The 23,177-nt window shown below is 40.0% G+C and overlaps 3 protein-coding genes across 8 annotated transcripts; 1 reads left to right on the top strand and 2 right to left on the bottom strand.

The window, feature by feature from the left end:
* Positions 1 to 110: 110 nt before the first annotated feature.
* Positions 111 to 14,843, top strand: osmr (oncostatin M receptor). Of its 5 annotated transcripts, none has more exons than XM_051075238.1 (17): positions 111 to 293; positions 380 to 534; positions 697 to 850; positions 1,354 to 1,629; positions 1,739 to 1,868; positions 2,386 to 2,534; positions 2,993 to 3,126; positions 3,219 to 3,360; positions 3,576 to 3,661; positions 3,816 to 4,029; positions 4,440 to 4,625; positions 4,727 to 4,828; positions 5,272 to 5,424; positions 5,666 to 5,812; positions 5,960 to 6,041; positions 6,149 to 6,233; positions 14,048 to 14,843. In XM_051075238.1, exons 1-17 carry the CDS (start codon positions 125 to 127, stop codon positions 14,111 to 14,113), a joined length of 2,430 nt encoding a protein of 809 aa, XP_050931195.1. In that variant the 5' UTR covers positions 111 to 124; the 3' UTR covers positions 14,114 to 14,843. The 5 variants fall into 5 exon arrangements, with proteins under 5 accessions (XP_050931195.1, XP_050931196.1, XP_018528374.2 ...); XM_051075239.1 differs by lacking the exon at positions 14,048 to 14,843 and adding an exon at positions 13,586 to 13,722; XM_018672858.2 differs by lacking the exon at positions 14,048 to 14,843 and adding an exon at positions 6,910 to 8,172 and having other exon boundaries at positions 5,275 to 5,424.
* Positions 9,629 to 13,671, bottom strand: sb:cb288 (uncharacterized). Of its 2 annotated transcripts, none has more exons than XM_051075241.1 (5): positions 13,538 to 13,671; positions 12,959 to 13,013; positions 11,959 to 12,030; positions 10,644 to 10,728; positions 9,629 to 10,420 (listed from the first exon to the last, which is right to left on the bottom strand). In XM_051075241.1, exons 1-5 carry the CDS (start codon positions 13,622 to 13,624, stop codon positions 10,372 to 10,374), a joined length of 348 nt encoding a protein of 115 aa, XP_050931198.1. In that variant the 5' UTR covers positions 13,625 to 13,671; the 3' UTR covers positions 9,629 to 10,371. The 2 variants fall into 2 exon arrangements, with proteins under 2 accessions (XP_050931198.1, XP_050931199.1); XM_051075242.1 differs by having other exon boundaries at positions 10,644 to 10,677.
* On the bottom strand, positions 14,214 to 18,819 carry ykt6 (YKT6 v-SNARE homolog (S. cerevisiae)). Its single transcript, XM_018673340.2, has 8 exons — positions 18,596 to 18,819; positions 18,083 to 18,238; positions 17,825 to 17,907; positions 17,169 to 17,269; positions 16,980 to 17,084; positions 16,754 to 16,819; positions 16,311 to 16,412; positions 14,214 to 16,205 (listed from the first exon to the last, which is right to left on the bottom strand). Exons 2-8 carry the CDS (start codon positions 18,184 to 18,186, stop codon positions 16,170 to 16,172), a joined length of 597 nt encoding a protein of 198 aa, XP_018528856.1. The 5' UTR covers positions 18,187 to 18,238; positions 18,596 to 18,819; the 3' UTR covers positions 14,214 to 16,169.
* Between the last annotated feature and the right edge of the window lie 4,358 nt (positions 18,820 to 23,177).

The following is a 23,177-nucleotide window of genomic DNA, read 5'->3' as shown; positions in this document are numbered from 1 at the left end:
TTTGTTTTGTTTTTTTGCCTCGCATAAAACACAGCAGCCACGGTTCAACATTTGCACACCACGTAGTGGTTTCGATGATGCAATACTTTTACAGTAATAGTAGGCTGCTGTTAACCACTGACTCATGACAGTTTCAGTTAGCATTTGCAGTGTGTGGTCAGTGTTTCACTCTGGCTTTACAATTCATCGCTTCTCTACTGAGAGGATGAAAAGTTTCAGAATATCCTTGATTAACCTGCTTGGGTTGTACCTAATATTTTCTGAAGATCACAGTGGATGCTGCTTGGACACTGGTGAGTTCAATTCATTTAAATTTTTCAATTGCCACTGTTAAACTCCTCAGATATGTCCTGTAATCACTGTGTTTTTTGTGTGCCAGTTTGGCAGCCACCAAGACCGAACATCAGTCCTCTGCAGGCTATCAGTGACAAGCAAAGCCTCGTGGTGAGCTGGCTGGTAAACCACAGTGGCTTAGCAGGCAACATTTATGAGATCCAGATCAGCCGCACTGAAAACCACATCATTATTTACAGTGTGAGTACTGAAGATCTTATGCCTGTACTTCTTGTTGTTTAAAGGCTCTGTATAGTTGCTTCCCATTCATTTTATGGTATTGATTATGTTACTTTTAACAAGATTACTGTGAATAATGATGTCATGGATAATCACCAACTCAAACCGACTCTGTTGATTTAGGCAAATGTCAGCGTACCCTCTACAGATACACATCAATATACATGGACTTGGACCTCTGACCTGCCTCTGGAGTGCGTGAATCACTCGGTCAGGATACGACATTTCTACAATCAGTCTTTCCTGAGTCCCTGGAGCGAGTGGGCAACTAACAATGGTGAGATGATGCCATTCTCATCCTTAATTGTCAATGCATGTGAGTAAAACCAGACCAAATACATAGAAAACAGGTCTGTTTTTCTTGTGTGCACTGTTTCACTAATAAGATTGTGATATCAGATAGTAGTAGTACTAGTTGCTGTTTTCTCGAGTGAGGCCCCCATCCTTTTTCCTCTTCCCTTTCACCAATCTTTTAATCAGTGTTTCTCAACTGTTGCAGTGTCTGTTGCTGTCATTGCAAATGTATGTTGCAATGCACCACCTACTTAAAGACTGCCCATAGTATACTTGGATGGATAATGTTTTTAAAGTAAAACACTACCAGGTATCATGTCTCTCGTTTATCTGTTATCCTGCACTAAGAGGGTGAGTGGTAGTAAGGGTTCAGGGGTCCTAGAACAATCAAGGGATTATGGGTACCTGTAGTAGCACCACTACTTGTGTGCAAAGCTGACCATATCCTCACCAGACTGCACTATAACTCTTTTCTGTGGCCTACAGGAGCTGAGGCGAAGGATAAGACCAAGCTGTTTCCATTCCAGCAGGTGCTGAGAGAGGGCACCAGTGGCGTGTTCTGCTGTGTTCCCCCAGTAGGAGTCAATATCACCAACATAACCCTCAGTAAAAAAAAATACCCTATTATCAGCATTGGAACCAGAGTCAAGGCCATCGTTGTACCTAATCTGACTATCCCAAAAAATCCCCGAAAAGCTCTGTTACTCACTTGCAGCGACACATCTGGAAAAGGCGACAGTTACATCTGGAACTATGTCAGTTGTGAGTTTGAATTATTCTTATTTTTGTTCACGTTCTTGACATTCTTTTAATAGTAATTGTCCATAAATAATTTTTTTTTTACATACATGTATGTATCTGGGTGCTGTAGTTCCTCCCCAGAAGCCCAGACACCTCAGCTGTGTGACCTCAGACATGACAACTGTCACCTGCACCTGGGATCCAGGCAGAGCTCGTGACCTATATGATCACAACAAGCAAACATGCACTCTTCACATAGAGTAAGAACACACGCTACCAAACATTCAGGATGTATCTGTAGTGTGCAGAATTTCAGGCATACATTGCAGTATATTTGTAAATACTGGTTTAACATAATGCCAAATGATGGTGTGAGGAAGATTTGATGTCTTTAGTATTTTTTCCTTCCAGTTCCCTCTTTGATTAAAAAAAAAATTAGGCTTGATTTGCCATAGTTGAACAAATCTTCCCGAGTGAAGAAGGAGATAGGAGATTAGGAGTTTTCTCTCATATAGTATATTAATATTTGTTTTATTGCAGTAAATAATAAGATTTCAAACATAGACTTTATATTAAGTTCATTTGGAGCTACTGCACTTACATGTTCTTCAAATTAGGCCACAAAAGTATTCCATACTCATACTCACATTTTAAAGACAGCTTGACAACACTCAAAAGCCAGAGAAACTATGGTGTATCCAAACAACCAAATTCCAAGCAGACAGTTCTACTGAATTTCTAGTGAGACTTTTCCCATCTTTGTTGTGGAAAACACAGGAACTCAGACCAGGCACCCGTCACCTGTGGGCCATCATCCTGTACTTTCCAGGCCATCCCAGATTTGGAAGAGTACAACATCAGTGTGGTGGTGAAGGACCAGCTGGGAGAGGAGACAGCAAGCTATAGCTTCAATATCTCTGAAAGAGGTCAGAGGTCACCTGAACATCTAAACAGAATATGGAATATACAGTATATGCTAAAGCCACGGTTGTGGATTTTCTTCTGTCTTCTTCTGTTCTTCAGGAGATAGTTTCAAACATTCTCAGAGAGTACAATGTAAAAATCTGACATGCAAAGAGTCTGCACAACAAAAATCTCTTCTCTGACATGTTCTTTCAACCGTCTCACCCCATGCTTCTCATAAGGGGATGCAATTTTATTGACTGGTCAACAGTTATCCACAAGGCTGTCTAATTGATCTACTGAGTCATGACTGTAGCAGTGCCTAGGATTACACTTACTTGACTGATGTTCCCACCTGCACTCAAAGGGAAACCTTTTCTTAGGCTGTTAATGATCTGCAGGTCAGCGTGATCTTTTCTCTTCTCCGTCACTCTGCACACATTTACTAAATTGTACCATCGGATTTGTGTGTTGCTGTTAGTGTCTCCTGTTACGGAATGGGGAGGAGTGAGCCCTGGGATGACAGACACCACTGTGTCCTGGATCGTACAGGGAAACCTGACTCAGATGAACCTCCTCTGTCAGGTCGCTGTAGACCCAGGCAGCACTACCGAGGTGAGTATAATTGAGTTTAACTAAAATATTCATACTGCAGAAATGGAAGCTTTAGTGCATTTTTTAACCTTCCTTCTGTGTGTTTGTAACAGCTGAATTGCAAGAGCGTGAGTGATCCCTGCAAAGTCAAACTGCAACATCTGCTACCCAGCACCCGCTACTCTACTAGGGTGCGCTGCTCTGTCAATGGCAGGTTCTGGGGAAAATGGACCAAGCCCATACCCTTCACAACCTGTGAGTACAAAAAGTGTGTCTTACTGGGAGCAGACAAGAATCAGCTGAGCCAACAATACAAGTCCTAGACATCACAAATTTGGTTCAAGGCCAGACTTTAAACTACTGGTAGTACTACTGTGCTAGTACATACAACACGTATGCTGGTAGTGGTATTGAAAGATCTGTTGATGCCTGTGACACCTAAACAAATAATCTTCATGTGCTTTCCTCAGATCCATTTGTAACCTTAGACTTATGGAGGAGAATAAAGCAGATGTCTGACCCCTACAGTCGTCAAGTTACACTATTGTGGAAGCTGGTGAGACTTGTCTGTTTTTTGTCTGTGTCTGTTTTCCTACAGATGTGTCATTCTGGCACAAGTATTGGTGTAATGGTGCACAAACTCTGTTTGGTTTAGTTAAGGTAACATATATCACCACAGCTTGAACTTTCATCACTATCTTTGTTCTCAGGATGATCTTGGCTCAGCAACTATCCAAGGTTTCACAGTTCAGGGGTCGCAGGAAGGGCAAAACAGGACTGAGTTGATACCTGCTTTAGACAGTGAACAGACCCAGGCAGAGGTCCCCATTGGTCCGGGGCAGTATGACTTCACTGTTGAGGCTATCCTGCGCAATGGCCCCTCCATCCCTGCTCACATCACCATCCCAAAGTTGGACGATACCAGTGAGTACCACGGAGTCAGCTTAGATTCTCTCAATTTAGCTGGAATTACACATACACGCTTCTCCCATCACGTCATATTGCTAACTTGTTGTCCTTGGCAAGTTTGTATTACAAAAAATGGAGTCGACAGAGGAAAAAACTGATACTGGTGGCGATCAGTAGCTTATATTTCTGCCATTAGATGGTCATTGTACAGTGAGAGGAAAATCATTCTTAGATAAAATGTCTAAAAACTTGTTTGTTGTTAGTGTTGTGTTTTGAATCTACCATCACTACTATTTTTCTGGATTCATCACTTTAGATATTTTGTTTTGAACTAAATGTGTTTTTTTTCTCATCCACAATCTAAGATATTCAGCAGTTTGTACATATCAAGTGGTAAAATTTGTTAAATTTGTTTTTCTGTCCAGAGAACCTGCTAGTAGAGAAGCAGTTGAACAGCAGCTCAGCTGGTGGTTTCAATCTCTCCTGGGCTGAAGAGGACACTGCTACTTGTGGCTTTACAGTGGAGTGGTGCGTCCTGGGAAATGCAGTGCCTTGTACTCTGCAATGGATACATTTGCCAGAGGGAAACAACACATTATTCCTCGCTGCTGGTAAGTGTTTGTTTTATTGTTTTCCTTTAGTGGTCACTCTAAATGCATCCTTTAAGATTTTCCTATTTTGTCATTTATCGTCATACACCTTTATTTTGCAGGAAATTTTGAAGCAGGTACCAGGTATACATTTAATATCTATGGATGCACAGAAAATGGACACAGACTACTGGAGATACAGACTGGATACTCACGAGAGCTTAGTAAGTGTTATACACATCTGTCAACCATATTTGTTCATGAGATTAATTAGGTGTTTCATAAGGTGTGACCTGAGGTTTTGACACAGGATGTCTTCATCCAAGGCTCTAATGAAGACATACCCCAGATCACATCGATGCACAAGACACTGTCTTTCCTGTTTTTCAGATATGCAGAAAGGAGTGAGCATAAAGAAACAGAGACAAGAAGGCAATGCAAATATTTATCTTAACTACTGATGTCTGATATAGAAGCTACTTTCTATCAGATCGAAGATCAACAGATTCTGACTTCTGCACAACAATGCAGGTGTCAGCTAGAAAGTCCCTTTGGGTTGACATCAACTAGGGAAGTTGCATTGCTGTTAGAAGTGTGTTGCTTTCATAGATTCTTAGATTAGATTCTATCTGTCTTCCTTCCTGAAAACCACCTCCCTTTTTCCCAGAAGCTGTTCAGTCCCCTAGTCTAGTTGAACCTGTTCAGATTACTTCCTCAACTGTGACACTGGAATGGCATTACAATGAGGCTGATCCATCTCATCCGGCGTTCATCACTGGTTACTTGGTTATTGTACAGGAATTTGGAGGTCATACTGCAAGTAGGTGCACAGGACAGCTTCCAGTGTCAATAATTCTTGATCTCTTTCTATGCAAAATATAAATGTTATGCAAAATGTAATAACTTATAGTGTAGATGCAAACTATTGTGACAATCATACATTTAAGTTTGAACAAATAACGATACATTTCTTTCGTCAGATAAACACTGATTTTAGTCATGCTTGAGTTATGATGCTGATCAACAACATGAAAGGCAATAATAATCTTGTGTGCATTTAGGAATGTTCAACGTGTCAGACCCTCAGAAGAAGTCTGTGACCATAGAGGGTCTGAAGCAGAGCCATAAGTATGTTTTCTCTGTGAGCGCTCTCACAAAGAAAGGGCCTGGAGAACCAGCCAAAATCAGAATCACAACCAAAGCCAACTGTGAGCTCTACAACATCCAGTGCAATCACAGAGATACAATATACAATATATATATTTTTTATTATTGTTTTTCTCAGATTCTGGTGCACAGCCTTGATTTCTACTGTTTGGTTGTAGAAGCTGCTCAACCTCTGTTTCCTTTGGTAGACACTGCTCACTTAGCCAAGATACTGACTCCCATCTTATTACTGCTGGGCTGTACTGTTCTCCTTTGGCCTAGAAGAAAAACGTGAGTAACTTCATCTTCAAATCTTTAACATTCATTCCTCCAGAAGATACCCGGGGCCTCTCTTTTTATCTTATCTTTTTTGTTTGTTTGTTTGTTTTTTCTTCCAGGCTGAGGAGAGGGCTGAAGAAGGTATTTGCTTATCCTGCTGGTATGGACATCAGAACTTCTGAGTTACACAGCTTCCTGCAAGAGGTATGGATATACCACTCACACAATCAAAATATGCACAGAGAAAACAGCTACAATTTTTTCATTATAAGATGCATTTAGCACATAATACTTTGTAATATTCATTCAAGGAAATATTAAACTATTTCAATAAACTAAAATTGATGCACTTTACAACATAACTAGCGCAATGCCCCCTTTACAGTGGTTTTAAAAATTGAGCTTGTTTATTAGCTTATTATAGATATCATAACCACATTTCTGTATATTCAGGTGACTCATTACTTGCATTCAAATACATCATCAGAAAGCAACTCATCAACCTGCTTTCAAAACATGTAGAATAATTTATCTCTTGGTACAAAGTTGGTTTTAAGAGTATTAAAGGTGCCATTTGTTTAGTTTTTGCTATCGCTACATAGCTAACGTTAATGCTAATGTTAGCATTAGCATTGTGGACAGTAGTCTTGGAGTGGAACAGAGGTTAGAGACAAGGATGGAGCTCTTGCTTACCAAGAAAGGTAAGCAAACAGCTGTTAATGCTGACATTGGCTATTCAGCGATAGCATACATACACTCTAGTCACACACACTATTTTGTGTACTTGAATCCTACAGATATGGACCTGCTCCTATCTAAATTTGTGTAATTATTTGCCTTAAATATACATTATTTTAACCCCCTCTACTTGTTTGTATAGACTGGTGAGAGGGTGCAGCCTCACAAGGTGGAGGAGTGCATCAGCTGTGAAATTGAGATCCTAAATACCCACACTCCTCCAAATGAATCAACCACATGGAGAGATCCTGAATCCCTGAACATGCCACCTTCTCCTTGTTCCAAGTTCTCTGCTCCATCCTTGTCTCTAACCTCTGTTCCACTCCAAGACTACTGTCCACAGTCAGCCACGCTGCTCTTCGAGGGACCGGCCCCTCAGCAAATGACATGCATCACAAACAAGATTTACTTTAACTCCACAGTGGGGTATTTATCTCAGCCACAAGAGGTTGCATTCAGTGAAATCAAACCAAGCTTTGAACCCTCAGATTGTCTGCAGGAATCATGTAGTGTTGTATATGGTTACATCTCCAGTGATACAATGAAGAATGAAGAAGAAGACAAAGCCAAAGACCTCATTTAATGCCTCAATTTTAATTGTTTGAATACTGTACATGAGATGCTTTGTTCATCTGGACATGAAGTGTATCCGCAGCTCTTTATTGTACATAAGATTTTGTATTTCTGCCACACTTTAACATACTACATACATATGTGATATGACTGAAAAATGTAGTTTGCAAACGTATTGTAACATATTGTAAAGAGAGCAGAAAACAAGGAGCAGGTATTCTAAAAAAAAAAAAAAAGCAGCATTTTAAACAACTCTGCTTTCTCTGCTGCAGTCGAGTCTAAAAATGAAACTACAGGAGCTATTGTATGTGACAGTGTATTCAGCAGCTTAAGGGAAACTCACAGCAAAGATTTTGCTGAACTGTGAAGCAATCAGAGATCTTTATCCACAGGATGCAAATGATACCAGTGATAAGGCAGCTGAACATATCAGGCGGAAGGAGAAGACTAGAGTATGACATGAGCTGATTTTTTGTTCTGCAGTCATGATTCCCATGTCCAGCAAATAGCATTTGTCATAACTGATGGATGTAATATGATGCATATAAAGCGTAATATTGCCCTGTTCATTTCCGGGTGCCAAAGAAATCAGATTTTTTAAATACAGATCATTGTTTTAGTAATTTCAAAGGCATTTGAGGAGGTGTGTGTGATTGTTCTTGCATCCAGGTTCAACACGGAACAAGTTTATAGCAGGAAATCTGTCACCTTGGTTTTTACTTTGGTGTTACTGTTTATCAAAAAATAACACAGCTGTGAGTGAGTGTGATCTTGGTATTACTCAAGGCAGAAATCTGGGTTAGAATAAAGACTAATCTTGCTTATTTCGACAGTTTTCATCTAGTTTGCCATCTGTTGGACATGCGGTGTCACAACAAATTTTTGTATTGAACACTCAAGTTTAGAATGCATACACTCACTGAGCACTTTATTAGGAACACCATACTATCACTGGGTAGGGACCTCCGTTGCTCTCAAAACAACCTCAAGTCTTCGTGGCATGAATTGCACAAGATGTTGGAAACATCCCTTAGGGATTTTGGTCCCTCTTGACATGATTGCATTTGTCAGCTGCACGTTCATGCTGCCAATTTCTCATTCTGGCACATCACAAAGGTGTTCTATTGGATTCAGATGATTGATTGACAATAAAGAGCCCTGTGTCCCAAGAAAACACTCTCCACACCATTACACCACCACCACCAGCCTCAACTGTTGACACAAGGCACTTTGGCTCCATGGATTCATGTCGTTAACACCAAAATTCGGACCCTACCATCTTCGTGTCTCACGTTTTTCAAGCCTTTAATTGTCCAGTTTTGTTGAGCCTCTTCCCATGGAACCTGCCGGGGTCTTCTGCTGTTGTAGCCCATCTGCCTTAAGATTCAACATGTCCATTCTGATGCTTTTCTGCTTGCTACAGTTGTAAAAAGTGGTTATCTGAGTTACTGTAGCCTTTTTGTCAACACCAACCAACCTGGCCATTCTATCCTAACCCTGACCTATTCAGTATAATCTGTGGTTCAGTGCAGCTACCATCCAAAATTTCAGTGTTATCAAAACTATTTACATATCTGCCGTTATGTTTTGACAAATGTGGTTGCACGTAGTTTGTCAGTTTTTAGTCAATTGTCAGTTAAGCTATCTCTGCTCTGATGAGTTCTTAATTCCCAGGCAACACTCTCCCCATTTCCACCAAACCACATTCCCTGCTCATTACTATTCTGTTCACGCCTCTCTGAGGTTTAAGTTGTGGAACTGGTTCTGGAAATGTGTGTCAGACCTCCGCTGTGGCTGTGACACAGTCAGTTACTTTAATAACATGTGTAATACTATATTAAGCAGTGTAGCTCAGTGGCCACTGCATGTGTCCATCTGGCCCAGGTGACCACTTACATGTACATGCCATAAAAAGACCAGTCTTGAGTTTTTTTCATGAACTGGTATGAAATGAATCTGACCAGATATTACTGACGCCCATCAGGCACTCACACATGAAAAAAACTGATGACAAATCAGAGATAAGAATTGTTTTCTTTTACACTCATACTGGCACTTAATCTGTTTACTGCCCTGCTTTCAATAAAGTTTCTGCATAAATAAACAGAATTTGACCTGAGGGGAAAAAAATGCCACACCTCCCAACACTTTTCTTCATTCAGTGCTTAGAGTGAGTTAGAAATACACCACAAAGCAAAGGAAAAGCAGGTCATTGAGTCTGATTTGAGGTTTCACCAATTGTGTCTCACTGATCTTGGTAAATATTTATGGTCACATCCACTAACTGTAAAAAACATAAACCACAGTTTATTATAGAGTCAAAAGTCACAGTACTTACAACATCCTGAGTAAATTGAAACTATAAAGACTTCAAAGAAGACAACAAAGAACACTAAATTAATATCAATTCCAGGATTTCTATAGCAAATGCTGTCTAAGGACTCAAGTGGAGGTGATTTGCTGACTGTCCTCAGCACCCTGGCAGCTCCAGGGTGTTTACCAAAAACATGACAGATGACAGATTAAAATGGATGTAAATGAAATCTACTGATGTCATTAAGAAATACTATGCAAGAATGGAGGACATGCTTAACGTGCAACTGCCCATTTGGTGCAGGTAAAAACACATATACTAAATATACCACAAACTCTCTCTCAGACACACACAGCTTATTGGTCACTGGAGCGGGCCGTGGCCTCGTTCCTCAGTAGTGCAGAGTTCACGGGGGAGAAAAAGCCAGAAAAAAGCCAGAAAAAAGAAGCACAATCTGACCTAGCAAAAAAAGTGATTCATGTCATCATGGAGCCACCAGCAGAGAGTAAAACTGGTGACATGTCCACTCAGTTTTGTTTTGGGTTTTTCTGCTGGTTTGATCTTGTTGGATCTATTAGGAGGAGGATCTTCTTCAGCAGCATACTGTCACTCTGGTGCTTTTCTCTGACTGGGAGCAAAGTCTGCTCTCAGATTTTAGTCTGCACCATTACGATCCAAAAAAAACCTGCTGAACAGACGCGACCTGGAAGGCAGTCTTCACACAGAATTCCTCTGTTGCACTCTTACCCTCACCTTGCTGTGCTTTCTGAAAGAGAAAAACAAACGAGTGCTTAAACAACTACAATGAAATAGTAACACAGTTTAATATGAAGTCGGAAAAAGTGGCGATCATGTGAGGTGGGATACAAAGTTCAGACCTGTGACACTAACAGGCAGGTCAACAAATAGCAGTTTGCAAGATCACTGTGTAAACAAAATCAAATTGAAGCTCCAGCGAAATCAAGTTAGGGCCTGTGTCTGGTCTTTACCTTTGAGGTGGTGACACCATGCACTTCCAGAGGACTGCATAGAGAGCAAGTAAAAAGGCAATGAACACTGTAGCTGCAATTGCACCTAAAAGCACAAAATATACATATGTTTATTTTGCATGTGTTAAAAATACAACTTCAAAACATGCATGTGCCCTAATGAGGACCAAGTGTAGTGTAGCATGATTCAGTTTTTAGGTCCTGTGCAGGGAGTACAGCAGAAATAATTTGTTTACCTGCTTTTCATCCTGTTGAGCTGAATGAACCACAGAAAACAAAAGAGCTATGTTTCATGACTGCAAATTCATCCTCATATTTGTGCTCCTGATTTCCCTATCCTTCCTCACTGCACTTCTGTATTCCAAAATTTCTCCCTTCCTGACAGAGGTTATATTTGCAAAAGTCACTTTTCAGAGCTCTGCAGACTATTATCCTGCACTCATAATATCACTGACCATTCCTGAGACCTGAGGAATTTCACTGCCCTTTCCAAATTTCTAGTCTGGGTCTGGGTGAACTGACAAGTATTTCAAACAAAACTTTCATCCACAGAATTTGATCCTGACCAGCAGTGAGCTGTGTTTCAAAACAGAATGGTAGATGGTTAACAGCCACTTGGTGCATGGTTTACTGACACTGTGTTATATGATTTTTTTAAGTAATAATGTCCTTTAAAAATGTTTGAGGTGTATTATTGGGTTGCAGGGAGGCACCACTTTCAGATTGGTCACACATTTGCATGCTCTCACAATTAAACACCATATGTATTATGGGACATGTGGCAGTCTAGAAACTTGAGTGACCTGGGGTCACCAAAGTGCAAAGGTTTTCTAGTAAGAAACCTGCAGTACAGGGTTCAAATGATATGCAGGAAATACACAGTGTAAGTTGCCAACACACTGCATATTCAAATGCACGCAGAGAAAGAAGTGTGTGTTGTGGAAGTTTTATATTTTTGAATGTGTGCGACAAAAAACACCATTCTCAGTATTTTTGGAAAATCTTGGTCTCTGGCTCATCCAATGAAAATAACCCTGAGCAATTTGATCATAATCACAAGACCTCTATTGCTTTGCAGTCGTTCTCCAAAAAGAACTGCCAAATAAAATGTTTTAAAGCCCGGCTGGCTGTCGGTGGTGTAACTCGACTCCCCTTTATTTGTGGGTCTCGACACTCTGCGTGAAATAGGCGGTCTTTGTGAGCTGTTGACTCAAGGTGGTATATCTTACAAACCAGGTGGGTCCTGAATTGTAAGATATACCACCCAGGTCCTGGGTCTGTAAAGACATCAGATTTTGGTCAAAGTGGTGCTCACCAGGGATGATTCCACTGTTCCGGGTTAAAGAGCCCTCTGTGCGGGAGGGACGGGTGGCGGCTGTCGTTGAATCTTCATCGGAAAGAAAAAAGAAATATTTGAAAAACAATGCTGATATAAAAAATTACTGTGTGTGTGATACATTTGCTTAATGATCTAGCATCTGAATTGCTCACTATTAACATGCAGGTGTGTGAACAAAGTAAAACACTTTATCATACATGAACTAAACGATAAATCCTGACATATGTGGATTTGGGCACAGCACCTTTATTCCAAACCAGCTTTAGCGAGCTCATGACGTGCAACGTTTGTTGACAATGTGTCGTTGATTCAAATTTTTTGGTCATTTCTGAATATTACAGTTCTGTACAGTGCAGCCCTCAGGAGCCTGTTTGTTATGTTATTTCCAGTCGTCAGTTAACTTTCCTGATCTCCTTATCGATCAGTAACTCCCCTCTCTGGTAAACCAACTTACTATAATTTATTATATACATTCTCTGTGTAACTAAAACAGTCACATACCCACTTCACAATTATAGTTAGCTGTTTTGTCTGCGAGCATTGACCAGCAATTGTGTTGTCTGATGCTGAATTTGCTAGAATTGTTGTGATCACTGCACTTTCATTTTGTACATGGACTACTCACCTTCTTTGGCACTTTGCTATTTTCCCTGTGATGCTCATGAGCTAAAATAAGTATTAATTGCCAGTCATTTAAAGCTGGCATACTACTAACTGGAATTTATCTGATGTGGATTCCCCTGTTTATCTGGAACTGTAGTGCCATTTAGGTGTTTCAAAGTTAAGGCCCTTTTTGTTTGGATTTCTAAGGCGTGTCTGTACTAAAGCTTTTTACTAGAATTTTTAAAAACACTTACATCTAAAAATTACAGTTATGCTCTTAAAATTAAAACCAGGATTGGCTAAACAGCTTGGCTTAACTACAGCTCAAGAAGACGATAGGGGAGATAAAAATCAAGAAGAGATAAAACCTCACCATTAATCTGCTGAACAGCATGTAACAGCTGCCGTGTAACATCTGGGTCAACCATCTGAAAATGCAGCAAAACATTCATGTTTGAACAAAAAAAAAATGTAGGTGCACCGACGGAACAGGACACACCACCCCAGCTCGGGAAAACAACTCGCCTTGTTCTGCAGGTTAGAAGTTAGCCATTTATTTCAGTTACATGCGCTTGGAAAGGAGAAAAAGAAGGAAAACGAGTCAGCAACAAGTCACGCTGCTTACAGCTGAGGAGGGAAATTTGCTGCAGGAAGTCCAGCAATAAGGAAAATCAGAGGGCTTAGGGCTGCGACGCACGCAAAGATAAGAAAATGTGCAAGATAAGAAACTGTAATTGAGATAAATATTTCCAAAACATTAAAGTCGAGACCACACGTGCTCCTATAGTTTACAGTGTTAAACCGCTGCCAGTCCAGGTACAACCCTTAATCAAATACTACCCATCGCAGGCTTGTAAACCATGTCAGTAAAGCAGGACTATATCCCGATAGTGAGACTAACTCTTGGATCGTGAGGCATCGCTGCTCTTCAGAGTCTCTTTTAGCTTCTCACCTTCGAGCTTTTTCCGCTGTTGATGATAGTTTCGCTCTTGTTTTTCAGCTCCGTCCAACTGTTTGAGGTCGCGCGGTCAGATCTCATCAGTTCATGCTGTTTTCCTCTCACCTCAGCTGTGCGCTGAGACGCGCCTCTCGTGCTGCGTTCAAGCGCTTCCACTGGAACTCGTACTTACATGTAGCATACAGATAAGATCCTCCACACATGCTGAATAACGCAAAATTAAAGGGGAAAAAAGTTCATTTAAGCTGCTGATTTGTTTTTATCCTTGCTAATTACCTCTTGTTTGTGATTATTTGCAAGTTGTATTACCCAGATACACTCTCGCATCTTTCATTTGTGCCATTAAGTTGTACCATTTCCTACAAGAGAAGGGTGCACCAGGTTCTAGCTAAGAGTGAGGCCACACAGCCCTGAGTTTGCTGATTGTTGATATAGATATTAAAGATAGGACTGTTGACTTCCTGTTGCTGGACAGAACAAGTTCACCTTAACAGTGTTTTACAGGATGTCCTGAGACACCTCACTGCCACCTTCGAAAAACACAACCCACGTGGATGCCTGAAACAATGAAGACATAGCACAGAAGAAGCTATTTTTTTGTTTATCTAAGCAAAACAACATGTTCTGTAAACAGTCAGTGTTTCAACAAAACTGTTCCAAAAACAAAATGTTAATACAGACAGAAAAAAATGTTTATTATCTATACGTCTTTTTACATTTGCAGACCACATCTGGACAAAAACGTTTAATGCAGACTGTTAAACACACTGGTCAGTGAGACCTGACCTGCAAATAGCTACAGCATAACTCTATAGATCTGACAGATTCTCAAATTCAGCACATCAATTGGAATTTTTGCAGAGAAGAAATCAGACAAGTATCTCAGAAACAACCCTGGACAAGCGTCACATGGGAGTTAGTCTTACGAATAGCATATACAAAGATTCAATTTACTGTCCTTTATGAGAAATGTTACCATTTATCCTCTCTGCTTTAAAGAGAGACACCAACAGTCTGCAGTGATATTGCACAAATGTTTACACTGTAAAAGCAGAAAGAGCTAATTCAAATCTCTCTCACACACACAAACACACAGGCACAGGCACTCAACATCAATGCAGCCTGCAGATGTTGTTTATCAGTAAATCATACACACGCACATACAGCAGAAAGAGAGCAGAGAAACATATTAAAATACACAACCAAAGGCATCTATTCATCTTAAACTGATCAGCAGTTCACAAAGAAAGAAATTTCCATCCAGTCAGACCTAAACACAGAGCAAACAGTGCTCACAGTTTTAAAAAAAAAAAAAAAAAAAAAAAGTCAACCGTGGAGTGTTTTAAAATAAGAGAGGGATGTGAAATCGTCTGTCTGTTTATGATCACGCAATATGTCTGTTCTACACCCATTTTAGAGGAAACGTGACTAGCACACAATAAGAGGCCAGAGAGTGCAGCAGCACCTGAGGTTCCCCAGAATCACCTCATTCACAAATGATGGTAAAACATCCAGAGATGGTAGGTTTGAGAGGTACAGACAAGCCCTGGACTGCGGAAGTCCCAGCGGGCGTTTGAACTCTAAAAACCTGCTTAAGTGTCATGTGTTGGCTACCAGAGCGAAAAGCTTGGCCATGGTGAGCAGAGTAAAAGAAAATAGTTTACAAGTCCTGTCCTGCTCTCTAGATGACATAATTCTTACACAGGGTGGGTTACATGTTAGCCACACAGCAATAAGGCTGCATCTATGGAGAAAGATCTTTCTACATTTTACATCTGATCTCCAACTTCTCAGATGCATCATCACACAATAACACAATCACCCAAAGTGGGAATGTTTTAAGATTTCACTATTTAACACTATGAGACAGAGAAAAGCAAAGAAATCATGTAACTCAATCCAGAATATAGAGATTTAAAAATCAATGTAAAATTCTTTGAGATATTGATATCATATGCCACTTGCTGTCTTGGCAGACATTAGAGTTTTTAGATTGACCTCAACATTGAGGCTCATTGGAACAAAGTACATAAACAGGGCCACCTAGTGGGCATGAAGGTTACGCCCACTGAGAAAAACAATTTGAGTTTTGAAGAACTGAACTGAAAACAGTGACATGCTGTATGAATTCACAAGATAAGACTGTGAGATTGTCAGAGTTGCCTTGAAGCAGAAGCACAACCGTGGTTAATACTCTTTGAAAAAATTTCAAGATTTGAGATCAAACTATTGAGATTTGATTCAAAATCTGAATAACATTAAATGGTTTGAAGACAACACATCACCAATACACAACGTCACACTATTATGTCCTCAGCTGGTATTGAAACACCGCACAGATTATTATCCTTTGAAAGGTTTAAAAATAATTCAAATGTTACTTCTTCCCCTGACCAAACCCCATCACTCCTTCAGCCCCCATCAGTCACAATCCGGACAGGTCACACTTTAAGACTGGCCACCACCTTCCATCCTTTCTTGCTCTCATCCTGGTGCGCCCCATCCCGGATTAGACAGCGTCAGTTCTGTCCTTTTGTGTTGAGAGCTGGTGGCTGTTGCATGATGGGAGATGTAGGAAAAGCAGAAAGGCAGAGACAGGCGTGTCCGCGAGGACGAGGCAGCGGCATCACATGATTTCACAGCATGAGTTCTGTTTCCGTGCCTGCCAGGGTTAACATGAACACACAAACAGTCAGGCATATAAACAGTGACGGGCCAACAGCCCTCCAGTCCAATGTTAGTGAGATCGTTAGTCATTAGTACTCACAGTCTTGTAGAAGGCTTTGGACTGGTTTCCCAGGTGCTCTGACTTTGCCACAAGATCATCCAGTTTCTCTCCTCTCTCCAACAGACTTTCCATGGTGTTGTGCTACAGAAAACAAAACATTTGTTTATGACATAGTGTGCAGTGTAAAGATTATCATAAGTGCTACATAACATTTCAAGCACGTCACAATTTGGTCAATAAAAATACTGCACTGATAACAGTAAGATAACAGCAGTGCACTTATTAAGATTTATCGTGGTAGTTGTGGAGCCCAGCTCTGATTGCTGAAAAGAAACATTTTCTTGCTCCTCTCAGTTATGTGTAATCTAGTAGTTTGTGCTTTCCATATCATATCTTGTAATGTCTCTATTTCAGTGAGTAATGTGTATATATTTCAGCTTTCTGAACAAAGTACTGGGTCCCAGCTAAGAGAGGTATTTTACCAAAATTATCTTTGTCTCATCCAGTTCTGCCTGCACTTTGGACATTGCATCTGCTTCCCTGGGGTTCTGGGGGAAAAAAACAAAAATAAAACAACAAGCTATCAGGTACACTAATAATAACTGATAATCTTGCAGCATTTTGTGAGCAACTGCTTAGACTGACCACAAGCGAATGAATGAATGACATAAGAAATGTAGATATTCCTCTCAAAGATTACACACTTACCTGGTATTTAGAAAGGTGAATATCTAGGGCTTTGTAGTTGATGGTTTCAGGATTACCAGAGGGCCAGTCTATACTATCCACTTGCCTGGAAAACTCCTCTAATACCTGAAAAACAGACAGCAATCTTAATATTGAACTTGACATGTGTGCAATAATTATGTGTCTTTATTTACATAATTTTGCATCCACCTTGTCCAGCAATGTGAAACAGACTCTCTGTGGGTATTCAGTATCTGCGATGACCACAGCACCCAGGTTGTCATTCCTCACATACACATGGCACAGGTACTCTGAAGAAGAGAAAGAGAAACCATTCAAGAAATGTGATGAAAATGGCATTTCCTGGTTGTGGAAAAAAAAGTTTAAAAAGTTTAGCGATGTTCACCACAAGAATACTGACTGTATTGTGAATACTGTGTCATTTTGATAACTCAGCATGTTTAATGCTGAATATGTAAAGTGGTGTGTTTATATGTTTATATGACCAATGAGAGAAAACGGGAAACATTTGCCTTGGTTCCTAGAAAACGTAATTGACTCCAGTGTTAAATGACAGCGAGTAAAAACACAGTTCCCCTTTCAGACCTTTAAAATACATTGTTAATGTTATTAGTCCATCAGACCAATATATGTGAGCGGACACGTGAGAGCAGCTAACACAGACAGAAGAAAAGGAACTTGCCTTGTTTATATTTCATTACTTCAAGTATGACTAATTCACTTGAATTGCTGACAAATTGCCATCAGCTTTATATGCTAGTCAATCTGTGTAAAAACAGATTAAATTGTAATTTAAGTTTACTAGAATTACTGTTTCTAAATGACTGAACCTGCTTTTTTTTTACCTTGTTCCTTGACAGAGGCACGGCTCCCTTGAGATGTTCGTTCAACAATCAAGGCACTGGTGAAGGTCATGAACTCCTGAACACTAAGGAAATCAAAACAGTAGTGTCACTACGTAGGAAAACACGCTGATCTCCATTTCTAAGGTCTATCATCACATTTAATACAAAGGCGTAACAACAAAGCACGGTAAAGAAAATGTAATGAATATCGTAGATAAAACTTTGTCAGGTGTAGTGATAGTGATCGGTCAGCCGCACCTGGAGCGCTGAAAGAAGCTGAAGGAGGACAGGTCGTAGGCCGCTTTGAGGAGGTTGGCTTTGGTTGCTCCTTTATATAGGATGCTGAGGCTGTAGAGCTTCATGTTGCCGCCGGATCAGTTTGGGTCAGTTAGTCACACACGCAGGCCTGGTTATCTAATTATGAAGATGACACAAGCGAAATCACATGAGAGCATTATCCCTTATATCCAGCTCCGGTAGATAGCTTCCCTGCTAACAACGCAGCTAAAGAAACTTGAGTGACATACAGATGACAAGTGAAAGTAGCCGCCTTGTTTAAAGCTAACAAGCTAACCGGCTATTGTTAGCTCTATTAAGCTTAGGTAAATCTTTTTCTCCCAGCGAAAATCGATTATCCGACAGCGACCAGTACAAATTCACCACAGACTGATTATAATGTAAATGAGGTTTTAAACTTATATCTGAAGTCAAGTCAAGCACACTGCTAACTACAGCTGTTATCCGGTCTTCGTGAGGCCTTAGCTAACTTACCAGACAAATCAGCAGCAAAACAGTTTGAATCCCGTCAAAACAACTGAATAAACTTCTTATTCCACATAAACCAAGACCCCGGAGTATATGCAGGAGACGTCCGGCGACCTAACAACGATGTAGTTTGTGCTAACTTGATAACTTTAAAGAGGCAGTTTAGTGACCAATCACCACGTCACGATCCACAAACGGTCCGACGTGATATTAGCTCCGGTCGAAACTAAGCCGCTGTGTTTCAGAGTTCCCGCTGATAAATTGAAATCCCATGGCTATGACTATGTCGATATGCGCAGCGTCTATATTGACTGAAGCTATGATAAAACATTTTACTGTGTTTATAATTGAACTGTACTTCAATTGTAACAAAACAATTTTGACAATTGACAAAACATTGGTGAGAATGGGAGAGTGGACAAACTGGACATTGCATGTACCTCTCGTTAGAGATTTTGATTAGCTAATTTCCTGTGTTTATCAGTCATTCATAAATAAATAGAGCCATAAGAAATCTTTCAAAGCTTGCTAAGGCACCAAACATTTCGGTAGGAAGAAAGTCTTGTCTTTGCAACCCTCCATGTTCCTTTAACGCACCTCTCCACATGTATTATATATATGTACTTATATACGCTCTTTAAATACAGTTTGTGGCGCCCACCCACTACAAGATCGTGACGTCAGACGTCGAATATTGCGCACCAGGGCGCACTCAACGGATGGTGTTTTTGGTGTCATGGCGGAAATTTAAATCCTCGGGGGCTCAACAACAAAACTACCCTTATCAAAAATGTTGGGGAAAAGTTATAAAATATTGCGACGACCGTGACCGAGCACTGGAGGAGCTTGGCAACTAACCCAGAAAGGTCAGTGATGGCTGTAAGTTAGCTACGAGTTAGCTTGGCGGTAATGTCTTCGCCGTCAGGTGTGTTGATGCATGTTAGGTTTGTAATGTAACGTTTACCTTTAATGCACTGTGGGGGCGCAGACTTTTGCAGCATTTAATGTCATCTTTTCATTAAGTCCCTATATTTAAATGCAGGTTCACCTAATTTAACAAATAAAAAGTCGAAGTGGTGTGTTGTTGCTCTGAGGGACACAGGGCTAAACCACAATGCTGTAAATCCTTGTTAGTCATGATTGGATTAAATTCAGAGGGAGAAAATGCGCCTGGAAAAAGGCTTGTGGCTTCAAGCGTGCCCACCATTTTGGTTCAAATACGTGCAAAAAAGTCTACAGAACACGAATGTAAACCTTTTAAAAAGAGCTCCTTTTAAAAATGTATTTATTTTAGGTTAATGAAAATTGAAAGGGTTTGGTGGATAATAAATTCAGTCACATTATAGAGCTCTAAAATATGATACAGCTGAGGCAATCAAACAAATGGAAAAGGCCGCTCCAGGGTGCACGTGCGCTGCACCTGGCCACAAACAGGTGCAGTGTAATCCAACTGCGCATTTGTCTGTCAAAGTAGTGTATGACAACATTATGGATAGGATTCCTAGAGAGAAAGACCTTTTTATATTAAACACAGGAGAGATATTTTGTCATAGTTCACTAGCTGCCTGTGGCGTGTATGCTGAAAAAACAATCCAGTATTTCTACAGAGCCCTGGCTCAGTAATAGGGCTCTGAGACGGAGTCATTCCAGGCAATCGGCTACAGGTGGCGTTCATGCCCGTGCTGAAGTTTCCAGTCATCATTAGGAAATGGTATGTAGTTGATTATGTGTAATGAGGTCACTTCATGTTCAGCAGTTCTTTGCTAAATAGAGTCCTCTGCTGGTTGAAAGTCAGCAGCTGAAATGAGAGGGATGAATGTGTAAATGGGAAGGTTGATAGTGCACAAAGTAATTGCATTTCACCACAACATTCATTTTGTGTATAAAGTAGCTATTTTGACTTAAGTCATTAAGCATTCTCCTTACTTATCATGTAGGATACATTAAACTGTGCATTCTATGAAAAAGCTGAGATACAGTAGCAGCTTAAATGTTAATAAAGTCCACTAGTTGTACCAGTTGAGAGGATAAGTTATTAAATGTCTTTGTTGTCCAAGATACCTAGATTTAAACCTTGCTAAAATGCCTAAAACAGCCTATAGTTATTGTCCCCAAGGACCCCTAGCGCAAAATGGCCAAAAAGGTTTACAAATAGCTTTAGGTCTAGTTGGTTTGCTAAAACTGACATATTAGTCCTATTGGAGCTAATTGATGGCCAAAGAAGATGAAGCCCTGATTATATGTAGATATTTTCTGTCCTCTGAGTTAAAATTCAACATCATCACATCCAAAGATTAAAAAGACCAGAGCGTTATGGATCATTACCAGATCTGTTGCCTCCACCTGTGACATTGTCTACTAAAAAGTGGCATTATATCATCTATACATAACTACTGAAACAGCCAATCATGTACTTCTGTGTATCTTGAAAAATCAAATCAGTTAAGGTTACAGAAATAACTCTATGAAAGTTTAGACACACAGATTTTTTTAAAGATCATATTAAGATGCTGATTATTATTGTGAGTACCCAGTAATAGTGAGCCTCAAAGACATTTTATTTTTTTGTGTAATTTTTTAACTTCTGTTTGAAAGAAAAATAATGTGACAATCAAATTATTATTGTTATTTTTATTTGTCCAAAAAGTGTTAAGCAGCTTGGTGGCCTTGTGAGTCTCTCAGCTATTTTGTCTACAAAAACATGCCACCCTCAATTGATGTTTTCTTTGGTAATCTTGCTCCATTTAACAATTTCCCCTGGCCACTTAACTCACTGGTAAGTGTTTTCCATGGCAGAAGTGGGTCTGTAATTCATTTCCAAGGCAACACATTGAAATCATTTTGGCATGGAAACGGCTAAGCCCTGTTGATGGCTCAGCTACACCAGGGGAAGAAATGATTTTTCTTTCCTGGAACAGTTTTGGTTGCCTGTAAGATGTTGAAGTAACAACGTCAGTAAGAAGCTCAGCTAAGAACTGGAGGCTGTCTCAATATTTTTTTTCTCTATTTTTGAGGTTCATCACTGGAGCTAATGTTTGGACAGAAGATTCAGTCTGCTTTCTCGTTTAACTGGCTGTTGGACCTGATGGCACATACAGTGCATCGATGGGGATATTGACTGGACCTGTCACTGTAAGAATGAAGACAAATGCACAGGTTTTTAAATAGTATACCTGCAGCAATGACAATGAATCCGTAGTTTTTGTCTTTTAAGAATGAAAATAAAAGCAAAAGCGTTTTTTGTTTCTTGAAATCTGCTTAAGAATGAAGATGAATCCTTAGTTTTTTCTCCTAAAATATCTGCATGACTGAAGACAAATCCATAGGCTGTTTATATTATTTCTTTGCTGCTTCCTTGAAGATTTCATCTCACTGTTTAATACCTAGGCATTGAAAATACAGGCAGATATGTGTCATTTTTGAGATGTGTTTCGGAATTACCACTGAACATTATGTAGATCCAACGTGTTGGGAATATAATAATGGTTGGGCTGTTTGTCATAGAAGGATAACGTTTTCCTTTCACTTCATCCACGGACGTTGAGTTAAAACATCGTTAAAAGCAGAAACTTGGTAAACTCCACAACTCCTGGGAAGAACAAGTGAACTTCCACTGCACAGCACTGATGGTCGTGATAGGATGGATAAGGTAAAGACAAAAACAAAGTTTAGATTTAGTTCGTCAAGGTTGTATGATGACATATGGCTCTTTATATTTTCATTTCACAACCTGCTACACGAGTGTCATGAAAACTAAGCAAAATATGTCTGTCTGTCTGTCTGAATTTTAAAAAGGGCAAAATAAGTGATTCAGTGTAAGTAATTGTGCATGTAAGTAAGCAAATATGTAAGTAGGTTATTGAGGTTGTTAGTAGAGTAAGTCCGTGTCAGTGACCTGCAGAGTGGACCCATGGTTGTATCATCGATCTCAATTCATAGTTCAAGATGTGATGATCCCTGGGCCTCAAAACCAATTTACAACTCAACATGTGACAAGACTGCAAGCTTTCCACTTCAGTGTACAAGTCTTAATGAATCAACTTGTGCAGCAGTGAATGATTTGACACAAATTCCTTGATACCCAGTATGAGGTGATATACCGTAAACAAACAGATATTTACATCTCCTTTTCCTGTAATCGAGTAACATGTTGGCTTAATTGTTTACCTTGTGAGAGACAGCTGGCTGAATGGAAGTCTATTATGTGGGTCTCTGTGCAAACAACCCAGAGGGTTAAATTAACCAGATAATCAGCTATTGACAAGCACTTGGCACACATTCAACTCTTAACCGTAAATGGATGCAATAAGAACTGAGTCAGTCTTGTGTGTGTGTGTGTGTGTGTGATTTGCACCATGTTCTTCATTCTTCATTTCTAGTTAATACAATGTTGTAATTCTGTTTTTCCCACTGCTTTACTCCCCTGTCCGGTAGACCCAGTTAACAACACATGTAAATACACTTTGATAGATCAAAGTTAAAGCAGCCGTAAAAGCTGGTGCAGCTTGCCCAACATAGATGAAATACACTTCTATAATATTTGCAATTTATATGCGAACTTGCCAGTAATTACTTTCTCCTTTTGAGT

This window comes from Lates calcarifer, linkage group LG13 (assembly GCF_001640805.2).
Source record: "Lates calcarifer isolate ASB-BC8 linkage group LG13, TLL_Latcal_v3, whole genome shotgun sequence".
NCBI lineage: Eukaryota > Metazoa > Chordata > Actinopteri > Centropomidae > Lates > Lates calcarifer.
The sequence above is the reverse complement of the archived record's forward strand: the minus strand, read 5'-3'. Positions and strand labels throughout refer to the sequence as shown.